The sequence below is a fragment of the Pocillopora damicornis genome, chromosome 10 (genome assembly GCF_964200805.1).
Source record: "Pocillopora damicornis chromosome 10, jaPocDami1.2, whole genome shotgun sequence".
NCBI classification, from domain to species: domain Eukaryota; kingdom Metazoa; phylum Cnidaria; class Anthozoa; order Scleractinia; family Pocilloporidae; genus Pocillopora; species Pocillopora damicornis.
The window spans coordinates 365,683-388,014 of NC_142679.1; the positions used below are offsets into that span (position 1 = coordinate 365,683).

The window sequence follows — 22,332 nt, forward strand, 5'->3', positions numbered from 1 at the left end:
ATTTGGTTTAGTGGTTTGACATTGACAAATGACTTGAGGTTGTAGGTGGTATATATTGACCGTAAACACCGAAATCCTTCTTACGCGAAAGGTACTAACAGCTGAAACAGTTCACCTAAAAGATCGACAGGTATGAAGCTAAGGTCCGTGTTTTTATGATTTCTAGCGTCGGGAAGTTACGCAGAGACGATCAAGGTTTGTGATTGAGCTCCATAATTGATTTGAAGGAAATAGCATTTTTCCGTCACGATTTTTTTAAATAAAAAAATTGTGCAAACATCTTTGCTTCTATGTAACCTCGAGTTTACGAGGAAAAGGAAGCTGACTTAATCGCTGAGAGTTCGAAAGGAATGAAAATGTAAGGGAATCAAATGTAATGCAAAATCTTGAATTATTCATTCAATCAGTGTTCTGGAAATTTCTTACAAGAAAGGTATTAACTACGAGCTGTCGCTGGCTGAACAATCGCTCTGTGATTCATTTCATAGATTCTTTGTTTTTTCAGTTGAAATCGTCCTTTCAAGGTAAGGCTGTTGTCGTAGCGCAAATTTTACAAAGAATATTATTGTGATCTTGAAGGTCTCTTGGGGGGCAGAGTTTCCTGAAAAATCCTGTTTATATTTTGAAACAGAAAACTTTGCCAAATCGACTAAGAAGTCTCATACATATCATTATTGTCAGGTACTGCTGGAGTTGTACAAAGGCCGATTCTTTATAGTTGTCTGATCAATAATCAGTCAAATAGCTATTCACTTCACACCAACAGGCTGATTCAACTAACTACAGCTAGTTTCCTTTTTTACATTCCACCAGGTGAAGCACATCAATCATACTGCAATCTTTTTCTCAAATGAAAACCTCACATTTGAATAATTAATTTGTATCTGACCTTGAAAACTTTTCAATAAATACAATGCAGAAAAGTACTCCGATTGTAAGTTATCATCAATTTGTGGCCTGAACAGAAAGGAAGGTTGTTGAAATTTATCAAAACTATCATTTCCTTATCTAACGAGAGTTCGAACACAGATATTTAGGGAAACTTTGGCCATTCTCAGATCGCAGTACGCTGCTTGGTATTTGTACGAGATGATTGGCGTCCTGCACGGTTTTATAGTTTCAGATATATTATCTAATTGTGTTTTCTCTCCGATTGAACGGGAATTTAAATGGAAAGTTACCCGATCGAAGGCTAAATCCTAAGTTAGTAGAATTTTTAACTCATAAAAGAGATTTCAAGCGTAGATCATAATCTTGTAACTAGAACAAGACATATACTCTACATTTTAGACAAACGGGTGCTCACGACCATCAAAGTACTGCCATTACTGTCTAGTAAATAATTACATGTTACCAGTTGCGCCTTCGAATACTTTAAAGCATTTCATGTCATAAATCTTCTCTAATCTCCGAGAAACAGTTTTTACATTGCGCTTAAAACTAATTTGAAGGGGAGTACTTTTCTGAAGTGCTTTAGGTAACGAATAACCACTTCCATTTCGACACTTGATTTAATTTATTGGTGAAATACATGTGAGTTCTCTTTAAGCTAGAGCAGAGACAGCCCATCAAAAAGATCGACGTGTATTAAGCTAAGGTCCGGGTATTTACGATTTCTGGCGTCGGGAAGTCACGCGGCGACAATTACAGTTTGTTATTGAGCTTCATAATTGATTTGAAGGAAAAAGGATTTCTCTAGATAAATATTTTCGTCTCAATTTTTTTTTGTAAGAAGAAAATTTTGCACACACCTTCGTCTATATTCATAACCTCGACTTAACAAGGAAAATGAAGCTGAGTTCACCGCTAACAATTAAAAAAGAAATGAAAACGTAAGGTAATCAAATGTATTGAAAAATTTTTAATTATTCATACAATCAGTATTCCGAATATTTATTGTCTCAGCCAGCATCCAGTTGCCAAACTGCTTGTTTTGGAGATTTTCTTGTGGGAGAGGAACAGATCTAACAGCGACAGTACATGAGCTAACAGTTCAGCTGTACACAGGTTTGCGACAGAACATTTAGACCACCGAACTCACTATGTTTTTTCTTCTTTCTGATTCCAAAATTCTTCGAGTTAGTTCCTTTGAGACAATAGTCAAAACATCATTTAAGATGCTCGATGTTTAATAAGGTAATAAAATATTGAGGTTTCGTTTCTCCTCTGCTATTGAAATATGTTTCAGTCATAACAAGAATCTTTATTACGTTCGCTGTTTGGCATATTGATTTATCAAGTTTGGTTACGAAACAGTTCTCAAACACGATTTGTTGCAGGATTCGAACACATATACTAGTGGAGCTCAGTTCTCGGAAAAAAGTAGTACATCATACAGTTTTATTTCATTCGAGAACTTTTCACTTCCCACATTCACTATACCATTTGTAGTGATAGCACCACGCAATAAGGCAATCTTGAATGTCGAACAAAAAGAATGAATATTTGTTTTTTTATTGGCTTGCATGTTTATGTTTTGCACTGAACTTAATTATCTCTTTCATGAATTTGTTGAGATCTGACGACGAAAAACGTCACTGAACCAAGCCATAGTCATGGTTAAAAGTAAAATACGTTTTCCCGGTGGTTAATTTTCAATTATACTGCTCCGAGAAAATTTGATTGTGATGTGTTGGATACTTAATTTTGTTTCAAGAAAACAATAAAATTTTAATCATATTAACCGATCTTTAATAGGTATGTGTCGATCATGATGTTGATTGTTATGGCGCACACGAAGTTGCTTTAACACAGTCGTTTGCTGCATTTTCAGAACTATGGTTGCCAATTTTTTTCACCTTAATTGGCATACTGTCACTTAGAGCACTGAGTGAAAAAGCTCCAACCCACCAGTAATCTCTTTGTTCTGCCTTCATCAGTGCTCGATGTTTCTTGGTAGCTAAACCAATTGGAATTCCTTGCCAGTGAAGATTAAAAAGGCGCAAACTTTGTTTTCCATTCAAAAGAGAGCTCAAAAAATTTTAATTGAATCAATTTTAAACAAAGTTTTATCGCATGATTTTGTTTTTTTTGCATATTTTTTTTCATTTCTTCTATCTGTAAGGTGCTCTTAGATCTCAAACCCTAAGCAGCGCTCTTGGAGAATTTCACAATTAATATTACTATTTATTAATTCTCACTTGTCTTCTATCTGCGCTAAAAGAGGGAAAATTGTCCTCAACTTAACAAGCGAAAGTGCCATTAAAGTATTGTATGATTACCATAACTACTAACATATTATTTCTTGCTGAACAGATCTTGTCTACACAGGTGGTAGTATTGGAAAATGGTTTTATCAAAAACGCGTAAATAAACTGTACATTGAGGTGTTTGATGGTGATGGAGAAACATTTTTTTCTATAATGTGTAATTATTGGACCACTTCTTTATTTTGGGGAATCATATCCGTTTACAGCTGGTCTCACCTTAATATGAACAGGCCTCGACATACAAAGTAATTTTTACCGTGTTTTCTTGGGAAAAATTAATTGTACAAGACGTCAATTACGAGTTGAACGCGATAAGAAAAACGAACTCTTGTTCGGCCTTGACAGAAACACTTTTAAACTGAGCAATTATTGGAGATTATTTTGTTTTCGAAAGCTTTTGTTTTTCTTAATTTTTGCCATTGTATTTGGTGTCCATAAAAGGTAGTAATCAAGCAGTAATTTGCATTTTGCTATTAAATTCAAGAGAAAAAAAGAAATTATTAGCGAGTTGGCCCTCGAAAGGAATATTAATTTGGAAGGATTATTAGAGAATCTTTAGACGCTCACCATTTTAAACGATCGATACGACCCTATTCTGAATCCTTGGTTTGCTTTTTAAGGTAAGCTTAGAAACACTTAATTACTTCCATATCTAATTCACCAAACGTTCACACGGAATCAGTTGCAAGTTAATTCAAGGACTCTCTACCTTTTGCTCGACGTATTGTCTAGGGGGCCTCCGATAATTACATATTCAGTCCACAAAAAAGAAAAAAAAATACTTGAAGAAGGACTACGCATGGATACAATGATAAAAATTGTTAATATTGTGGCTTTTTTGTTTTAATATCCGCGTATAGTGAGCAAAATGTTTCTTATATCTAAAGAAGGCACATAATTTACGATTGCTGACAAATTAGTTCATCACTCGTTGCTCTTTGAGCTGCCTTGATAAAGAATCATTTTCCTTAGCTCTGACTGACAAATTGTTTCCCTAAGTTTGGTTAATCACAACGATCAAAAGCCATAAAGATAGACTTCAACGAATTTGTTGGATTGGGAAAAGCAAATATTAGAGTTTCTAACGAAATAACCAATTAGGAATGGAGCAGGTGTTATGTTTGATGCAAATAGATATAGAGACATTTGAATCGTTTGAATAATAATTTAAACTACCTCAATAAACGAATCAATTCGAGAGTTGTACAATATTGGGATATCTTTACATAGATAATTCCTTGTGTGGACCATAATTATTACTATTACACAAGGTACGTCAACAGAAAGGACAAAGACGGCGAAAAGTGCATCATTTCCAGTCCAGGCCTGTAATGATCAGCTCACCATTTTAAATCCCCGTCAATCCCCACGGCCCTTACCTGACCTCAATCCCCTCTTGCGAACTTTTTCCTTATCGTGAGATAGGTTGTAGTTTGACCTGCTTATAACGGTGACGGAACATTATCGTTTGTTTCGTGATAAATTGCGAGTTTCAATGTGGTTTTTTTATGTTTCGACCGCAAACTATTGCTATTTGTCAGCTTTTAAAGCAATATGCATTATTTCTCCTATGGTAACACGTAAGTAGTCGGCCCAATTAACTGAAAAGATATGACGCGATTCTCATCGGAAATGACTACATTGTGGAATAAAATGCAACACACATTGTAAGAAAAATTCTTATCTCGTTGCAGCTTGTTTTCAATCGTAAATCATCACTGGAGTTTTTAAGTTTCTAAATTTCGTTCTGAAAATTATAACCGTTACGGTTTTCTAGATGAGAATAATAACCTCCTATTTGACTGTTATGTTCTTCTTCTGCTTCTCTATCAGTTTCCTCATCACATAAATTATAAAAATGGCTGTGTAGGTTTTCAACTTTTCGACTTTGCCACCCTACTAGTAACTTAACGATGCTTGGTACGATGTGCGAAATTCACTCTTATTCAATTACGTAAACAAGGCTGGGAAAAGAAGAGAATCTTCAATTAAAAGTAAATAAAAAACAAAAATTAGTTTCATTCGAAGTTTTAATCTCCAAATCGGTTTCATATCATTAAACAGATTTAACAAGAAATATGGATGAACAAAGCACGTTAATTTTATCAAAATAGTTCGAGGGAAGTCAACGATTACACATTTCAGTTTGAATTCTTAAGAATATAAACGTTAAGATGTATATCTGTGAAGTGTCAACCATTGCAATCTACAAGACATAATTGGAAATTGCCTATCAATCTGTCAACATCAGCTGTTAACAGCTGGCTTGCGTTAATTTTCTGCGTGCGGTCTGTAGAAAAAATAACAGACGCCGTAGGAACACTTTCCTTTTTCATTATTTTATAAATCGTCTTCGATTAATAGATATCGAGTATTTATAAGGCCATGATGTGTGATGGAAATGTGGAATTGTTGGCTACTAGGAAATCGTTTAATGTAGCCAATCCCATGAGTTGAGAGCACTTTGTAGAAATATCTTTCAAAGATCTTGATGTAGGAAAAATATTGATAGCGACTTGGCCAAACACAGCATGGCTCCACAAAGCGGTTCGGAGCTCAGTAAGAGAAATAAATAGCAAGCCACAACATTGAAGGAGTCCGCCAAAGCTGGGAGGGTCATGTGAATAACTCTTGAATCATACAAGTTGAATTGTTGTCACTAAATAACCGAAAAAATGACTACTTCTGAGGTTTGCAAGTTTGAGAAATCTTTTATGTTAAAGTTAATTTTATTTCCGGAAAATTTCGCCAATAGCAGAGATAAAAACCATGCTATAAGTCATTAATGTGTTAATAGGTAGCAGGGATGTAAGAGGCCATCAGAATGGAGAATTTTGTCAAAGGTACTGTCTTTTTCTATTTGTAGGTAAAGACATGGCTTCTTCGGTATTCATAATGACTTTTCTCTTGATGGCGCCTCAGTTGAAATCTATTCCAGCCGAAAACATCACGGAAGATGATGGGATGATAATGGATGATTTAAGGAAAACTGAAATGTGTCCAGATACTATCAAAGTCAGGTGGGATGAGCTCCTTGCTCGAGAACCCCACGTGATTAAACAAGTCAGCGGTAATGAAACTTCCTACGATGGGTTGTTTCCATGTGAGTAAAATAAACTCATACACAAAGAGCTAAAAAGGAGGATTTCTGAGGCTTTCACGACTCAAAGCAATTTCTGGGGGCGAAAAATCTAAAACGTGTAAACAAATATTTTTGAAATCCTATGGATCTGTGATAGAAAGTCAGGAGCTTTATATGCCCTGTGAAGCTTCAAGCGCTTCTGTCAAACTTTGATATGAGTTTAATCAGTGCATTTGGTCACACGAAAGCAGAGGAGGTAAGGCTAAAGCTAGAATAAACAAGGATGAGCAATTAGAACAGAGAAAGTTACCATGATTTCCTCACAACTTCCTTAAATTTGTTGATAGAAGACTAGGCATGTAGCTAGTAAACAGAGAGTTCAATTTATCGCACCAATATTTTATAGCAGACGTCTCACTGTTTAAATACAATTACACTTCTTTTTCTCAAATAATGATCTTATCTGCGATCCATTATACATTTATCACGATTCTTTGCCATAAGGGAAACTTAATTTTATAGCAGAGAAACACTTTTCTTAAAAGAAGCACCACCTTGTTCTCCGCTTACTGAAAACCAGAGTCTCATTGACTGATCTTTGATGAAACACACTCGTAAATCCGTGCCAATGGACGAAAGTATAGTCCTTGAGCGCCGTGTAAATTATTCGTTTGGGGTATTGTCACATAATCTTAACCATGGACATTGTTTTTTTCGATTCCGTGCCCAAGGGCTTCGCTATTGCAAAGTGATTCACTACACTAACTCTAGGAAACTTTCTATTCCAGTAAACTTGGTTTTTATGATATCAAGCTGTTGTTCATCAACTGTGATTAAATACGTTGACGCGTATCAGGCTGACATTGTACTTCCCGTGATTCTCAACTACAAGGAAAGTGGCCTAAGTTCTCAGAGCAAAGTGGTTCCCATACTTCCTAACACTGGAGTCGCATTTGTCGTCAAGAGGGCTGACAGAAAACACCTCCCCATTAAAATTTTGTCCTCCATCTTCAGCTCTTGGCCCGTGCTGGTGTTAACACTGTTATTGTCGGTGTTAGCAGGAATCGTTGCCTGGATACTGGTTTGTAAATGTTTCATAGTTGTCTTAGTAGATTTTACCTTACATTCATAATTCATTCTTTTACCAACGACATACAAACGTAATTGCAATTTCGTTTCTTTTAGCAGGTTTGCCTTCATTCCTTTTCTCCTGTATTTCTATCGTTCTATTTCTCTCTTTGTTTGTTTGTTTGTACCACAGTACTTATCTGTCCGTCAGTTTGTCAGTTAGTCTGCCTGTCTATCTGTCAGTCATTTGGTCAGTCATTCTGTCTGTTAGCCTTCTCTCAGTCAGTTATTGTCAGTATGTCAGTCAGTCAGTCATTCTGACTGTCTCTCTGTTTGTCAATTATTCAATCAGTCAGCCTGTCAATCTGTTAGTCTGTGTGTAGTTGGTCTGTCAGCAAGTATTTCTATCTATGTGTCTGTCTGTCAGTTGTTCAGTCCCTGTTAATCTGTTAGTCTAAGTGGTCAGTCAGCCAGCAGGCGTGGGTGTCTATCTATCTGTGCTTCTATCCGGCATCAGTGGTAAACAATCGAAATTATTTCCACAGGATACTAGGCAAAACACAGAGGAATTTCCACTGAGCTTCGTTCAAGGATCATGGGAAGGCTTTTGGTGGGCTTTTGTGTCCATGACAACAGTCGGGTAAAACCATAGAACGCTTACCATCAGGCCAATAGTTAGTCACTATGTCTGTTTTTTTTTCCGATATTTTTTGTTGTAATTCTGTACTCACAATCTGAAGCATAACATTTCCTCCTAACTACCATTTTGAAAGACGGCACTACAGAGGATGCTATGTAAAATCTTTTGAAATATTAGAGCTACTATTAGTTGTGGTGGAAACGAAGAAATCTGTCAGCCATCTTGCAAATCATCCAACTTATTTCTTTACTTCAGATATGGTGATCGCTGCCCAAAGACTATCTCTGGGAGACTGTTTGCGATCGTCTGGATCTTAACTGGGATTTGCATGTGTTCCATCTTCACTGCCATGCTAACAACCTCTCTAACAACAATCAGCTTAGACACTATGATTCCCCTCCCTCAGGCAAAGGTGAATTACAAATTCAGGCCCGTCTTTGAACACATCGTAGAGGACGAGCAGCTCAGTGACGGTGTGCTAGACTGCATAAAAGGAAGTTCAGGGTAGCATAATATCACCGGTTTGGTCGTTGTGTTGTGTGGTTTAGGGGCAAAACACTAACTTCTCTTCTCCACTAATAATAATTGTCAATGAAATGTGGGAAGGTAAGCTTATAGACTTCAGAGTGTTGTCAAAAGCTAAAGATGACGCAGGCCATTTTCGTAATCGATAGCTTTCACCAAAGGGTAAAGTATAGTCTCACTTCCCATCTAATAAGTGATCCTCAATAATCAATACATCTATGAGTGTGAATGTGTATCCGTCAAGACTGTTAGCTGGGCTTGCACTTTACTTGACCCTGACCGGTAAGATTCAGTGCTAATGCAATATTCACAAAGGAAATTCTGAGATGAATTTCCTTCGTTAACCAAATCTCGTGAAGAGTATTTTGGGATATTATACGATGTATTTCCACACTTTTGTACAGGTGGCGGCTCTATTTGGCTCAATTGAGGCTACGACAGGCTTTCAAAGACAAGCTCAAGTTAGACGTGAGTAATGCTGACTCTAGCTGTAATTCAAAACTCCAGAAATGGAATTTGCCCGTACTCATTCCTTAGGTGAGAATTGCATGTAGCAAGTGGCCCATAAATGGAATGGTCTATCAAGCTGGCGACATAAAAGTATATGAACGAAAGGATGTACTGTTGTAGAAGGTCAGAAATAATCTAATAATGCATCAATCACAGCCGTGGAATTCTACCCAATCACAGCTGAGCACAACGGCATATAGGTGACACGTACTCAATCGACTTCATCGTTTGGAGAAGACTAACAGTATGCAGTCGAAACGTTACGTGATCACAAACGATTACATTTCTCTTTTAAAGGACAGAATATAATGATTCTCTGAAAAAGTGTAGCGCACAGTTATCGATTGAGTTATCCATTGCAATACTCTTGATCATGGAATAACCGTGATATCTCTTAATTTTCCTAATCCAGGAGTCCACAGCATTAAAGAGATCCAAGAAGAAATTTTGAAAGGGAAAGCCATAGGTATATATCACTTTGTATTTAGCATTAAAAAAAAACAGACTTTCCAGGATCTATGAAGTAGATTACACTCACTTAATCTTCTCGCTATCAAAGGAGGACTCATGGACAGCTTCACCTTGGATCATTATCGAGACTATTTCCCAGCAAACGAATTCAAAGTACAAGAAGTCATCTCTCAAGAATACCTGGAATATGGCGCACTGATCGAGAACTCTTCACTGGTTAGCCTGGTCAAATGTTTGAAAAACCTGCGCTTTTCGGAGGAGTCCGAAATGTATGAATACGCTGAGTTGTACATGGGCAAGTCCATGAAGGTAAATGATTTCCTTGAAGCAATTTCAACTGGTATGCCAACATTTTGTTTTGTTTCTTTTTCCTTTACGTGATAAATCAAGTGAGCTTATTTTTGGTGTTCGTCGCATTTTGAAGAAGTTTGCATCGAGGACGGGCAGTCAATAGAAGGGCCAAGGACGATAAAAATGACGTTTGTGTTCTACAGGAACAAACAAACAAACAAACAGACGACTAATTCACCTAATTCGTGTGCCCGACTTGTGCACTGTGCGTCAGGGCAAGTGGTCCGCGATTTTGAAATCGGTTTGAGTTTGATATGGGTTAGAGGCTATAAAAAACAAACTAGTTTTGATTGAATCTCGAGAAAATAAACGTTTTTCAGCTGACAACAAACATTTGATTTATGATACGATACGATACGTCTTATACGCCGTAACCAAAACTGAGATTTTACAGCGTTGATATCAATGGGTTGGTGAGAGCCGTTAGAGTTGCTTGATTTTTTTTTGACGATAGGTGAGTGAAGAAGAAGGGCTCGGGACGATACAGATGACCTTCCTCATTTTATCGTCAAATTTGGCGTCAAGAAGTATAATGTTTAAGAAAAAATAAATTCACCGCCAGCACTTGAAAAACGAAAGATTTGAAATAGATCATTTTCAATTGTTTTATTCTTTCCTTTTTACCTCAGAGTGGCCTAGAGGAGTCAATGACACCAGGTGATCAAACAATAGGTGTAGATCCAGAAGGTCTACTATTTTACCCAGCTTTGTTCACTTGTCTGGGGATTCTCACATTCTTTCTCATCTCCGGTGCAACCTGGGAAATGTGCCGAAGGACACGGATGCGAAAAAGTGAACGAGGAGGTTGGTTTGTTGCGTAACCCTTGTCTCACAACTGACCTTTTCCTTACGGCACATCGCTGTATGGATGATTTGATTGACAAGCGAGGTTGAAAACAAGCGAGTAATGCGGATGCAAGTAATGTAGGCGCAATCTATTCTTATACAATCCCCCAGTGTAGATGATACTTGCACTGGAACAAAAATGGGCCATCAACATCACTAACAAAGGAGAGTATAACGTCTACTGGCGTTGAAAAATAGTTCCAAATTTGTTGCGAGCTCGAAAGTCTCATAGCTCACACTGGTTACCAGAAGGCGAATGAATAAAGGGGGTAAGTTTCTAGAGAAACTGTGGTGCTGCGTCGGTAGGAGAGTATAACAGGGTATTTAGTGTTATCAACTGAGTTGAAAACGCAAATTGGCCACCGTAAAGAGTTTGAAGGCTGACGTTTCGGGCGTTTGCCGTTCGTCAGGGCGATTGCTAGAAGGCGGTTGTCAAAATTGTAACAAAATGGCTTTTTCTGCCTTTTTTTGGAAGAAAAAAAAATGACTATTATGATTTAAGTTTATCTGTTTTTAAAGAAAGAGATATTTCCTTATCTGCTTTGCCCTGGGAAAAATATGGTTTTGATTAGCTATGTACTGTCCGCCAGACTTTGTAGCCAGTTTGAGTTTAGTATGGAATTTGAGGCTATGAGTAAGACACTTATTACGGTTAAACCTCAGAAAAAAAAGATTTTTCAGCCAACGAATGACGTTTAATTTGCCCAATACGTCTCCTTCACCATAATCACCACTGAGTTTCTACAGCGTTGCTGTCAAAAGGTTGTTAAGAGGCGTTGGAGTTGAGGCACTTGATGAAATGACTTTACCTCGCTGAAGGTGACTTTTTAGCGATGGATTATTTCCTCCTTTTAAAAATGCAGAAATATCAACCTATCGTCACCAGTTAAGCTAAGCAACATTTTTTAATTTCAGCCACTAAAAAGCTAGAATTCCTGGTATCCAATACGAATGACACTGAAACACAGAAAAGGACAGCTTTGCTCAGGGAATTTGAAGAACAGGTTGCTGGAGACGTCAGGAAAGCACTCATGTCTTTGCGGCAGAAATTTAGTGACCGTTTCCTACTTCCCGAAAAAAACTGCAATAGCGAGACTCAGGAAACCTGGGCGTCAGTTTAGAGCTGATAAACGTTTTAACGCAATATTTTTACACCAATACTCAATTAGCTAACCTCTAGAAGGACACGCTGAGCAAAGAGTAAGCACAGTTGTAGACTTATAGACGCTTTACTGCCTGTTCTTAACTAGGTTCTCTTTACTATGATCTTTTCAATGCGTGTTAGTTGTGTAGCAGATGCAGGAGTTACGTGTTAACTAGGGGAAATCTGTCGGTAATCTAAAACCTGGCAATTTTGTAAGAACAAAGGAAGTGGTTTGTCTAAAATGTAAGCCTACGTTAAAGTGTAAGCTAGGTGCTAAGGTGACGAGGCGCAAAAAAATTTTCATTGTTGGACTGGTTCTCTCCGTCTTGAAGTCTTAACTGTCTCGCCCTTAAAAAAAAAAAACCGCAGTTCCCATAAATGATTCTCACTTATTCCCACTTATTGATCACTTTCATATTCACGTCTCGCACTGGCACACTAGTTTGTGATTATAGATGGGAAATAAAAAAAAAAAAATAAAAAAAATAATAATAATAACCATCGTTTCTCGGGATAGAAATGACGACTCGTAAGGAAAATATGGCCTTAGTAGACACTGAGATACAAAGGAGCAGGATTACCTGTTGGGCACAAAAATAGGTTTAGTTTCCATAGCAAAGAGACTTGAAAAAATGAACAGTTACTCTGTCCACTTTTCCCCCCCGAGCCTGCCTTAAAATCACAATATTGGATAATATTCCAGAAAAAAAGAACAGAAAAAACATTTCTTTTTCACTGTGAATTTTCACGACATATGTTGTGTACATATGCAGAGTCAAAAATAAATTAACATAACAACAGCAATATCATCACCTTTATTTTAAACCTGAAAAGCTAGTCACTAATCAGACCTCAAATATTTGTCACTCGAAAACCCACATCCACAGCTGAAACTGCCACAATAATCACACCTGTTTCAGACTCATCTATCACTTCTTTAGCAAAATTACAATTACAAGCCCAACCTGCTAACACTTCAAACACTTCAAAGAAAAGTAATTTGGAATTAAACACTTTTTGAATGAAAAATTCCCACAAGTTTATTTTTGAGACCTTTTGCATTAAGTCTAAGACTGGAATTTAGTTAGATTCGTTTATGACTTAGCAAGAGCTTCTTCCTCAATCTCCAGAAGTTTCTTGACGCCATTGTACATGTCCTGCACACACTGCACCTCCGACAAACCCAGTCGTCTGCGGTTACTGATGTCAAAAACTCCAGCATCTTCTCCGGTAGACACGGAGTGTTCGCCATGGATTCCACGTGCCTGCAGAAAAAAGGGCATTACAATATGAGAAAGCAAACAGAATGATCACTTATGTCCATCTGATCAGGTATGTGTTAACCCGTTCGGTTTTAAATAACAGGTACGGTTCTAAGGAAGAGTGCAGATATTTTGGCGTACCTCCTTCCTCGTTTCAAGGTGACACAAGGGTTTGTTACAGTCCACTTTCTATCCTCTAAAACGATGTTTTTTCATACCCTTCTGTATTGTTTGACAATCATCTTTAATCTAATGCAAGAAAAATTCTCAGGCATTCCTTACCTGAATGTGGAATTCGTCACAAATCTTCTTAAAATCGGGATGTTCACTGGCGTGCGGGATTTTCACGTGCACACTAGCACGCATACCTGTGCCCAGATTAGTTGGACACGAGGAAAGATTTCCACGGTATTCGTCGTGTTGAAATCCAATTTGTTTGTCCAGCTCATTGACAGCCAAGCATAGGCGCTCAAACACTGACTTGATATCGCTTCCTTTCTCCATACTGATAATCCTTAAGTGGTCCTCTTCGTTCACCCATACTAAGAAAGTTTTGTTGTCATTGTGAAAGATTCCTCGACCTTGAGGCCACATCTTGTTGATGCCCGCGGACTCCAAGAAGCGGTCACCCTTCTTGAACAGGAAGTGGTCCTCCACAAGCTTCCTCCTGGTTTCTTCAGTCATTCCAGTCAGAGGGTAGTACTTTCCGGCTAGATCTCCGGTTAAGGACGTTAGAACTTTTACGATCTGCAGGAAGCAATGATAGACACTCCATTGAAAAATATGTGAAAATAAACTGAGCACGATCACTGAGGCCTGAAAAGTCCACGATGATTAAAATTTACCGGGTTTGCTCCTTAGTTATTTAACAGGTCTACTAACGTGATGTGAATTTCAGCTCAGGCGTCAGTAAATGTTCAGGCTCAGTGAACTTTGCCAGGTTGTCAGGCAGTCATACAGAAATCCGTCTGAAATTCAACAATTACCTTTGCATTTCGCTTTTCATAACAAAAATTAAAATTGTATATATATTATTTGGGATTCGGAACAGGATTTGTACCATACACTTACCTTTGATTCAATTTCCAGTCTCTCTTTGTTATGAATACTGGGTGGCAAACCGTGGCCTTGGAGATTTCGCGCTACTCTGATGCGCGTGGATCTGATGAACTTGTGGTCAGGATCCAGATCTGGAGCCTCAACCTTGTCTGGGTTCATATCGGTGACATGCTTGTCTGAAAGTTTGTAGGGAGCATGATAGTCTTCGATGATGGCGTCGAACATTTTGCCAAACAGGGTATATGCTTCCTGTTCTGAAGCATAAACGCCAGTGGAAGAGTCAAGGTTCTCCACACCAGAGTTGATTTGATTCCAAAGAGTACAGCCTCTAGCTGTCTTCTTATCCTTTAGCTCATTAAAAGTGTCCTCAGTAAGATACTTCTTCAGCAGAGACTTTACCTCGGGCTTGTTGAGAGCTTCTGGGAACATGGCTTCCTTTTCACTAACAAAGGAGAAGAACCCTTCTTACATTACCGTTGTCACTTTTAAAGTCTTTCTTTCAATCAAGTTATTTTTTTCAGAAACTTTTCTTCGGAAAAAGTCCCTTTCACTCAAACGATTTAATGTTGAACCACTAGTTGCAAACTCAACTCCATTCTAACTTCACATTCCCCTAATTGTCCTACGTTTTTCAGATTTTGGATATGTTAACAAGTGGGGCAAAGTTTCAAACCAAAGTACTTACGCAATAGTATCTTTCTCGATCTCCAGCAGCTTTTTCACCCCTTCATACATGTCCTTAACACATTGAACCTCGGACAGACCTAAGCGCCGGCGGTTACTGATGTCATAAACACCAGCATCCGCTCCAGTGGACTCGGAATGTTCACCATGGATTCCACGAGGCTGAAAAATATACACCATCCTTAAGATACCGTAAGCTTCAAAGACATTAGTTCCTTTCATACCCCAGAAATGCGGTCCACAGCCTTCATGCAAAGCATTCCTTTAACATTCCTGTCTATCATTTCAATGTTTTGGCTTAAATGCTTGTATCTTCGCCCTGGGGAGATATATTGTGGCTAATTATGAGCAAAGTGGTGCTTCTTAAAACAGGAGAACAATTAATGGAAAATTCCCCCTCTTTTACTTCTAACCACCATGTAAGACTTCGCACATGGAAGTTTAGCGTCCAAAAGAAATGTAATCGAAATTTATACAAGCTATAAAAGAAACATGCTTGAGAGCAATGCCTTCTGCTAATATTTCGTACCTGAATATGATATTGATCACAAATATTCTTAAAGTCTGGGTGTATACTGGCATGTGGGATTTTCACGTGCACACTAGCGCGCATTCCTGTACCCAAATTAGTTGGGCACGAGGACAGATACCCATGCTGCTTAGTCTGCTGGAAACCCAGCTGCTTGTCTATCTCGTTCACAGCAAGACACAGGCGAGTGAGTACGGATTTGATGTCGCCACCCATCTCCATGCTGATTATGCGAAGTTGATCCTCCTCGTTCACCCAGACTAAGAAGGTCTTGCTATCATTATGGAAGATACCTCGTCCCTCAGGCCATTCCTTATTGACGCCAGCCGCCTCTAGGAAGCGATCGCCTTTCTTGAACAAGAAATGGTCATCCACCAACTGCTGGCGGGTCTCCTCGTCCATTCCTGACAGCGGATAGTACTTTCCAGCGAGATCACCGGTCAAAGACGTCAAGACGCCAACGACCTTCTTTTCGACCTCGAGTCGTTGTTCTTTGGATAAATTGGGTGTTAGTGGGTAGCCACTGAGATTTCGGGCAACACGTATACGTGTAGACCGAATGAAAGATCCCTCAGGGTCTAAGTCTGGTGCATCAACATTATCTGGGTTCATGTCTGAGGTATGGCCATCTGCCAACTTGTAAGGGCTGTGGTACTCCTCAATAACAGGATTCAGTAATGGCGCGAACAGGGTGTAGCTTTCCTCATCGCCAGCGTAACAGCCAGTAGAAGAGTCAAGATTCACCAAGCCAGAGTTTATCAGATCGTGCAAAGTGAAACCGCCGGCGGTCTTTTTATCCTTCAAAGCTTTGTACACCTCTGGAGTGAGGTGCTTCTTCATCAGCATTTTGGGGTTTGCATCAGGACTCGAAAGCTGATTTGGCAAAGTCATGTCGTCGCCGTTGGAATATCTAGAGATAAATAAAAAACTCTTCGTATCACTTTGTTTGATTTCGAGTCCAATATGATTAACAAGGGATATATGTCACTGAATTGCATGTCGTGGAATGAATTTCAACGAGCGGGCTTTATGTGGTCGACCGTAAAGTATTATTTGTTTGCCTTGCAAAATGCTAATACGTGCGAAGCAAACCAAGCGGATTACAGTCATAAAGGGATTTTTATTGATAAGGAAGATAGTCTGTGTCAACATTCTTCTTCTGCGATGCTCTCATTTACTCCGAAAATTATTTCAGAGATGGACTTCCTTCTTTTGGAAACAGAATAAATTCTCAGCCAATTTTGGCTGGAGTGACCACAAAATGGCTGCCGAAAATCTATCACAAATGATTCAATCTCGTAAATTTCCATACCCCTTAAAAGTCGACACAGTAATGCATACATTACTCTCTGACAAGCACATTAATTTCTGCGCGATTTTTCATTTCGTGCATAATATATTTCTCTACCGATCGTATCTTTCAAAATCATAAATATCTTTACATGGTTGTTTTCTTCAAGCCACAATACCTGTTTGGTAAAGAAAATAATTTATTTTTCCTCTTAGATATAAATACCATAAGAAAACTTCTTAGCTGTCTTTGCCTTTCTCAAACGTTTAAAATCAATCCAGTCAAAGACGAATAGCACAATTCGTGGTTTGCTTTTATAACTGGGAAAATTTTGAGTAAAGCTGTACCAAACATCTTCAAGATGGTGAAATGTTCTTGGTCACAGTCGATTTTAAATACAGTGGTGACAGAAAACCTTTCTTAATTTACCGAAAGCGAAAATTGACGTATCATAAGACGTCCATGCGGCTGAACAACTGTTTGAATTTTCAAAGAGCCTCCCGATCTTTCGGCAACTTGATAACTACTAAATAAATAAATCAAATCGCACATTGAACAAAACTTCTAGAGAAGCGATCTCCACAAGTGGACATCACATCAGGATTATACGTTACAATTGTGTGCTTTTACTTCAATGTACGTACTTTACAAATTTCTGGCACACGGCAGTGGAAAGTCCTTTAGTATAACGAGCTAGATGAAAAATTAGTGGAATGACTCGATTGGAAGTCACAAAAACAATTTGATATAAAGTATATCCTCTCTACCGCTAAAAGCTTACCTAGCACCCTGATCGGAGAACACAATTGTAATCGTATGATAGAACTCAAAATAAAGATGGAGGAGCGACGAAAAGTTACGCCTGCTTTGAATGTGACAGTACTCGAGCAGCATTATCAGGAAATCAAGATTCCTTCCTTGCATTCCTCCATCACTAAAAGCGTATCTTAGTGACTGCTTGAAGAACCGAAATTGCTAAAACTTACATGAAAAAGGACGATGGAGGAGAGACACAAGATAGACGGGCGGTTACACCTGCTTTGTAGGGCGGCAGCAGTTGACAAGCAGTATCACCAAATGTTCCTTGCGCGATTTGCATGTAATATTTAGGCGAGTAGACCTGGGTTGAGAACCCTACTGTCGCTTAATTTCCAGTTTTTGTCACAACATATTTATGATGGGCTTTTAGAACAAAAATAAGCCTGTAGTATTGTTTTTCCACGTTTTCAAACTTCTTCATATCTGGATTTCTCTCATTTGAAGGTAACTGTATGTCATTAACCGGGATCCCGTTATCGCTCTTGGAACATAATTTTGCTTGCTAGCCAATCGAAAAGGATTTGGTTTTCTTATATAAGTTGTCATCCACTTTCGATCGGTTATCCCATGGCTGGCCTTAGGAAATAAATGAAATTTGGAATGTAACGCAAAACAGGAACTCTTGCGTGACGAAATAAACAGATCATTTAAAACACAATGTGCCCTGTTTGCCTCTCACTAATCGCTGTGATTAATAAACAGTTAAACAGTGTATTGTGAAGTCTGTCTAAACAGTTCTGTTGTCTGTACCACAAGATTAGCTGAACAAAGCAGTCACACAATGGCTTGAAATGCGACATATTGTATCGACCTCATCCCTTTGGTTTGTCTCGTCCTTTTCTAACTGACCCCTAATTATCAATCAATCCTCATTTCATCGCAACTCACAGGTAATCAGACGAAAACTTAACCATCTCAAATTTCGAGGCGCACAATAAACTGGAAATCTGTGCAATGTTTCGGTAAGGGTAAGTCTCAAGAACGAAACTTGTAAGAATTTAATCAAGGGTTGACTTTTGTCATGTGAGTGCCTGTAATTTGCCTTCAGCGATCTTGAAATGATTTTACATATCGCATGTCTAGCGCTCGGTTTACGTTGAGCTCAGGATGTTGGCACTTATAAATTGCCTGAGGTGGACTGCTTGTCGCAGTTCTCAAATAACTAAATGACTGGCAGTCGGAATTTTTTTTCCTAATTTATTAACAACCTGGTAAATTAAACTCTTCCAAATCCGGTTGGCAAAATTTCCAGAAGGCCCTTTCCAGGGATAAGAGCTTAAAGTGCCTCAGTCTGCTCTGGCTTCATCGAACCAATTGTCAGAAACCGCAGTAAACATGACGAATGTTGGCAAGCGTTAACACGAATGATCTTTTTTCTTGCCGATAGCCGATCCAAATTCTGCGTTGCGCACGCAGTGCAGAAGCCAAATTCTCGAGCTAGGTCTGTGGTCCCATCTTTTTCGAGAGCCCCTCTTATTTCCCTGACTATTTTTACTCGCGCGACGAACTTCGCCGAAAGAAAGAACTACTCGTAATCTATTGTTCCCAAGACGCTGAAAAAAACACCACCATGTCCAATTAAAATCTCAGGATAAAATTGATTGGATAAATTTCCAGACGGAACTGCAAATGAGTTGTAAAATTGTCAAGCAAAATCTAAAATTAAAACTTCTAGTTACTGTTTGTAAATTGAACTAAGTAAAATAATAATCGCTGATCGTTCAAAATCCTATATTTGTCTTCAAAGGTAAATAACATTTCTTATAAACTTGGCGGAATTAACCCTTAAATCGACAATTTCCTTCGCTTAGATTTTCGAGGATTATTGTAGCTGTTTGGGTTATATTTCATTAAGCCTAGAGGATAACCTGTCCCGCCGATCTGTCAGACTCGTTCTTTGCTGACAGCTTTACGTGTTTTCAATTACACACTGGCTTGTTTCCAAGCCAACGGGAATGGCCTCAGCGACCAAATAGAAACACCTACAGCATGGCTGACAAATCCCCACAGTAAATTAAGCGTAGCACCCTACTTCACTGAAACCCTAAAGCGAAATGCTCAAGAATAATGACGGAATTATCAGCTGATTTAGTACGCTCGATTGCTGTTGGAGTTAAAGGAACACTTTTAGTCGCGCGAAAGACATAACACACTCTCTTAGGGTGAAGGCTCGCAAGGACGATGTTCCAAACACAATTGCAGGAAAATGTCGAATTACATGCCCTACTACTATCAAAACGAGACCAGTGCAAGAGACGCTCCACCTCCCCCATTACTGCTATCAGCCAATATCAGCGTTTTGCGATCTACATTAAATTGTAATCCCAGTAAGGATGTCGATAATTTTTTCGAAAGATGTAAAAGCACGAGGAAGGAGTGTCTCAGTTCATTCATCCACTCGATATTTCTTGCGGTTACAAAAATCGCTACCTGTACTAATTTAAATTTATTTGCAGTTTTGGCTCTTTTGAGAGAACAGTAAACATGGACAGGAAAAGCTTGACACAACTAACGCAAGCACCGCGAGCGAACAATGCGTTTTTCAGCCTGGAAATGGTTCCCGTTGATTTGTGACTCACAAACTTGTGAACTTTTGGTTACTCCCTTTATTAACAGCGCGGTTTGCATATTGAGAACGAACCTCACCTGGGGAAACCATTTTGGATACAAGAAAATCAAGTAACGCGAACATGCTCATACTATGTACACACCAGCAACACAACAACTTACTGTTTAACAGTTTGTGGCTCCTGATTTGCCTGGATTTGATTTTGAGGTTCAACCGAAGGAGTAGTATTCTGTGGCGCGCTAGCTTGCAGGGTTTGTTGAGTTCCCTGAGCAGCTGTTTTCGATTTCGAAGGAAAAAGCCCCATAACGAGTTGAAAAAACGACGCTTCAACTTACATTAGCATAGATTACCGAATCTTATTTCTCGGGTACAGTCCTGACGCGGTCAAATTTCTAAACAAGATATAATCCATATGCAAACTTGTCGTTCTTGATTCTAAATATAGTTATCTAGCTTATGTTAAGTATGCGATACAATGTTGTGAAGAATTTTGAGGTTATCCAAACCGGTCAAAGCTAGTGAAAAGTAACTTTGAAAGGTTATACGTTATTTTGTCAAAAGAAGGAAAGTAATTGGTGTGTAAACAGATAGAACGATACCGTTGTTGACATGTTAGAGACGTGAGGCTTTGCACGAGTGGTTTTTCACTATAAATTGAAAGGATCTGTTTCAGCCCCCAAAATAGGGCCATTTAGTGAGTAAAATAGTCCTATTTTTGGGGCTAATTTGGCTCTTTTGAAAAAGGGTTGTTTGGCCCTAGTCAAAAGGGCAGAAATGGCCCTGTGTAGGATAGCCGAAACGGCTTCTTACGGGGCTACTTTGGGAAAATGGGGGTAATATGGAAAAATGAGGGGTAGCTTTGGCTTTTAAAGAGGTCAAATTTTGTATGGCCAAATCAGCCCTTCTAGAACTAATTCGTACCCTAGAGGGAGTGAAAAGTGCCCCTATTTCGTGGGGCCAATGTATGGTCAAAACAAACGAAACTTAATGGCTAGCTAAATCGGCAATAGATCTGAAACGACGCTCTTGATTGGTAGGAGCTGTTTGGAACCTTAATTATGTAAAACAGTCCTCTTAACAAAACTAAAATGGTTTTTGGTATGACAGAAAATTTCCCCACTTGAGCTATTTCCCATCTGTACATTTTAGGCCAACAATGCCCTCAAAGGGTGACTTATTAAACCCTTGTTAATGTAAAAAGAAAGCACCTCCCGTGACCAAAGCAATACAAACGAAGTCTGAATAAATCCTAACTTAAGCTCTATAACAGTTTTATTTGGGCTAAAATCAATATCCATCTATCTTATTAGATGGTTCCAATTATCTATTTGATTCACACTCATTGTTCAGTCCTCAGCAGTAAAAATAATAACATAAAAATCCCTCAATTGCTGATTAATAGTTATATATATAAAGGAAAAATGGTTTACTGACAATGTAAAAATTTTGCATTCTCCAACTGTGACCTTTTTCTGGCAACCTAACAATAATACATGTGCATAAAACAGCTGTGAAAGGGCTATAAACCACAGTAATGAGAATATCCAGCATTAATTGTACATTTTTTCATACAATTTTTCAAATTACAAATTGAATTCTACCAATGATTACAATTTTGAAATTTCATTAGTGAAAGTGCTGTCATTCAGCGAAGTATAGCCTTGGCCAATACACATCAGGGCCTGCTCTAGGAAAGACAATATGGCTTTTCTGTCTTTATACACCACATATTGAATAAATAAAATGACGACAGCAAAGCCACAATGCTATCTACAATGCTTTGTTGTGGTATGCTGCATAGAATTATGCCCTGACAGACTATACATAGTTTATCTAAGTCAAATCATTCACCAGTGGCCACAATTTGGGCTGAATGAACTGCGACAATTCATCATCAATTGAAGCTGTCTCTGTAAACGGAAAAAATGAATGAAAATGAAAAAATGAGTCACCTAACCTTAAAAGAGTCTCAAAAGAGGAAAGTTGAAACCAAAAGGTTGCTTAGCGATCAACTATCAACAACTAAGCAAATTAAGAAAAAGTCCCTTATATCTAAAACGTGCCAATCAATTTGAAGCTTCAACATACCCCCCTTGGGTATCAATGACCAAAACAAACAACTCAAAATTATTTTCATGACTGTATACATTGGCAAGTTCATGATTGATAGGTATTTTCATCTTGTGCCCTATAGGCAAGGAAAATATGTGTAACAACACCGGCATTAAAAGTGACGCTACATGCAATGAATAGCATGTTTTTATTCAGTGTAA

The 22,332-nt window shown here is 38.5% G+C and overlaps 2 protein-coding genes and 1 long non-coding RNA gene across 10 annotated transcripts in view; 1 reads left to right on the forward strand and 2 right to left on the reverse strand.

The window, feature by feature from the left end:
• On the forward strand, nt 1-12,643 carry LOC113666314 (uncharacterized). 5 transcript variants are annotated; one of them, XM_089184622.1, is made up of 10 exons: nt 1-130; nt 6,076-6,312; nt 7,080-7,372; nt 7,905-7,999; nt 8,255-8,411; nt 8,929-8,992; nt 9,447-9,500; nt 9,594-9,814; nt 10,486-10,660; nt 11,618-12,643. In XM_089184622.1, exons 2-10 carry the CDS (start codon nt 6,084-6,086, stop codon nt 11,821-11,823), a joined length of 1,494 nt encoding a protein of 497 aa, XP_089040748.1. In that variant the 5' UTR covers nt 1-130; nt 6,076-6,083; the 3' UTR covers nt 11,824-12,643. The 5 variants fall into 5 exon arrangements, with proteins under 5 accessions (XP_089040748.1, XP_089040745.1, XP_089040744.1 ...); XM_089184619.1 differs by having other exon boundaries at nt 47-195; XM_089184618.1 differs by lacking the exon at nt 1-130 and adding an exon at nt 362-524.
• LOC113666305 (arginine kinase) overlaps nt 12,643-22,332 on the reverse strand; it is a 17,744-nt gene continuing 8,054 nt past the window's right edge. Inside the window, exons 1-6 of one of the 4 annotated variants that reach the window (XM_027182075.2) lie at nt 20,221-20,397; nt 15,381-16,290; nt 14,853-15,013; nt 14,180-14,609; nt 13,391-13,855; nt 12,643-13,111 (exon numbers count right to left, since the gene is read on the reverse strand). In XM_027182075.2, coding sequence (XP_027037876.2) covers nt 12,941-13,111; nt 13,391-13,855; nt 14,180-14,609; nt 14,853-15,013; nt 15,381-16,290; nt 20,221-20,363 — 2,280 coding nt within the window. In that variant the 5' untranslated portion in view covers nt 20,364-20,397 and the 3' untranslated portion in view covers nt 12,643-12,940. Of the gene's footprint in view, nt 13,112-13,390; nt 13,856-14,179; nt 14,610-14,852; nt 15,014-15,380; nt 16,291-17,452; nt 18,069-20,220; nt 20,398-22,332 lie in introns of those variants that run through there. The other 3 variants (XM_027182076.2, XM_027182078.2, XM_027182077.2) reach the window with 3 other exon arrangements.
• Nucleotides 21,318-22,332, reverse strand: part of LOC149038350 (uncharacterized) — a 5,782-nt gene continuing 4,767 nt past the window's right edge. Inside the window, exon 6 of the long non-coding RNA XR_016180356.1 lies at nt 21,318-21,969. This is a non-coding gene — a long non-coding RNA (uncharacterized LOC149038350). The remainder of the gene's footprint in view (nt 21,970-22,332) is intronic.

What these genes read in the sequence shown, in the direction of transcription:
- LOC113666314 (XM_089184618.1), top strand. Translation starts at nt 377, where the DNA reads ATGCAAAATCTTGAATTATTCATTCAATCAGTGTTCTGGAAATTTCTT. An exon ending in CTACGATGGGTTGTTTCCAT is followed by an intron (nt 6,313 to 7,079) that starts GTGAGTAAAATA and finishes TTTCTATTCCAG; the next exon opens with TAAACTTGGTTTTTATGATA. An exon ending in GCGAAAAAGTGAACGAGGAG is followed by an intron (nt 10,661 to 11,617) that starts GTTGGTTTGTTG and finishes TTTTAATTTCAG; the next exon opens with CCACTAAAAAGCTAGAATTC.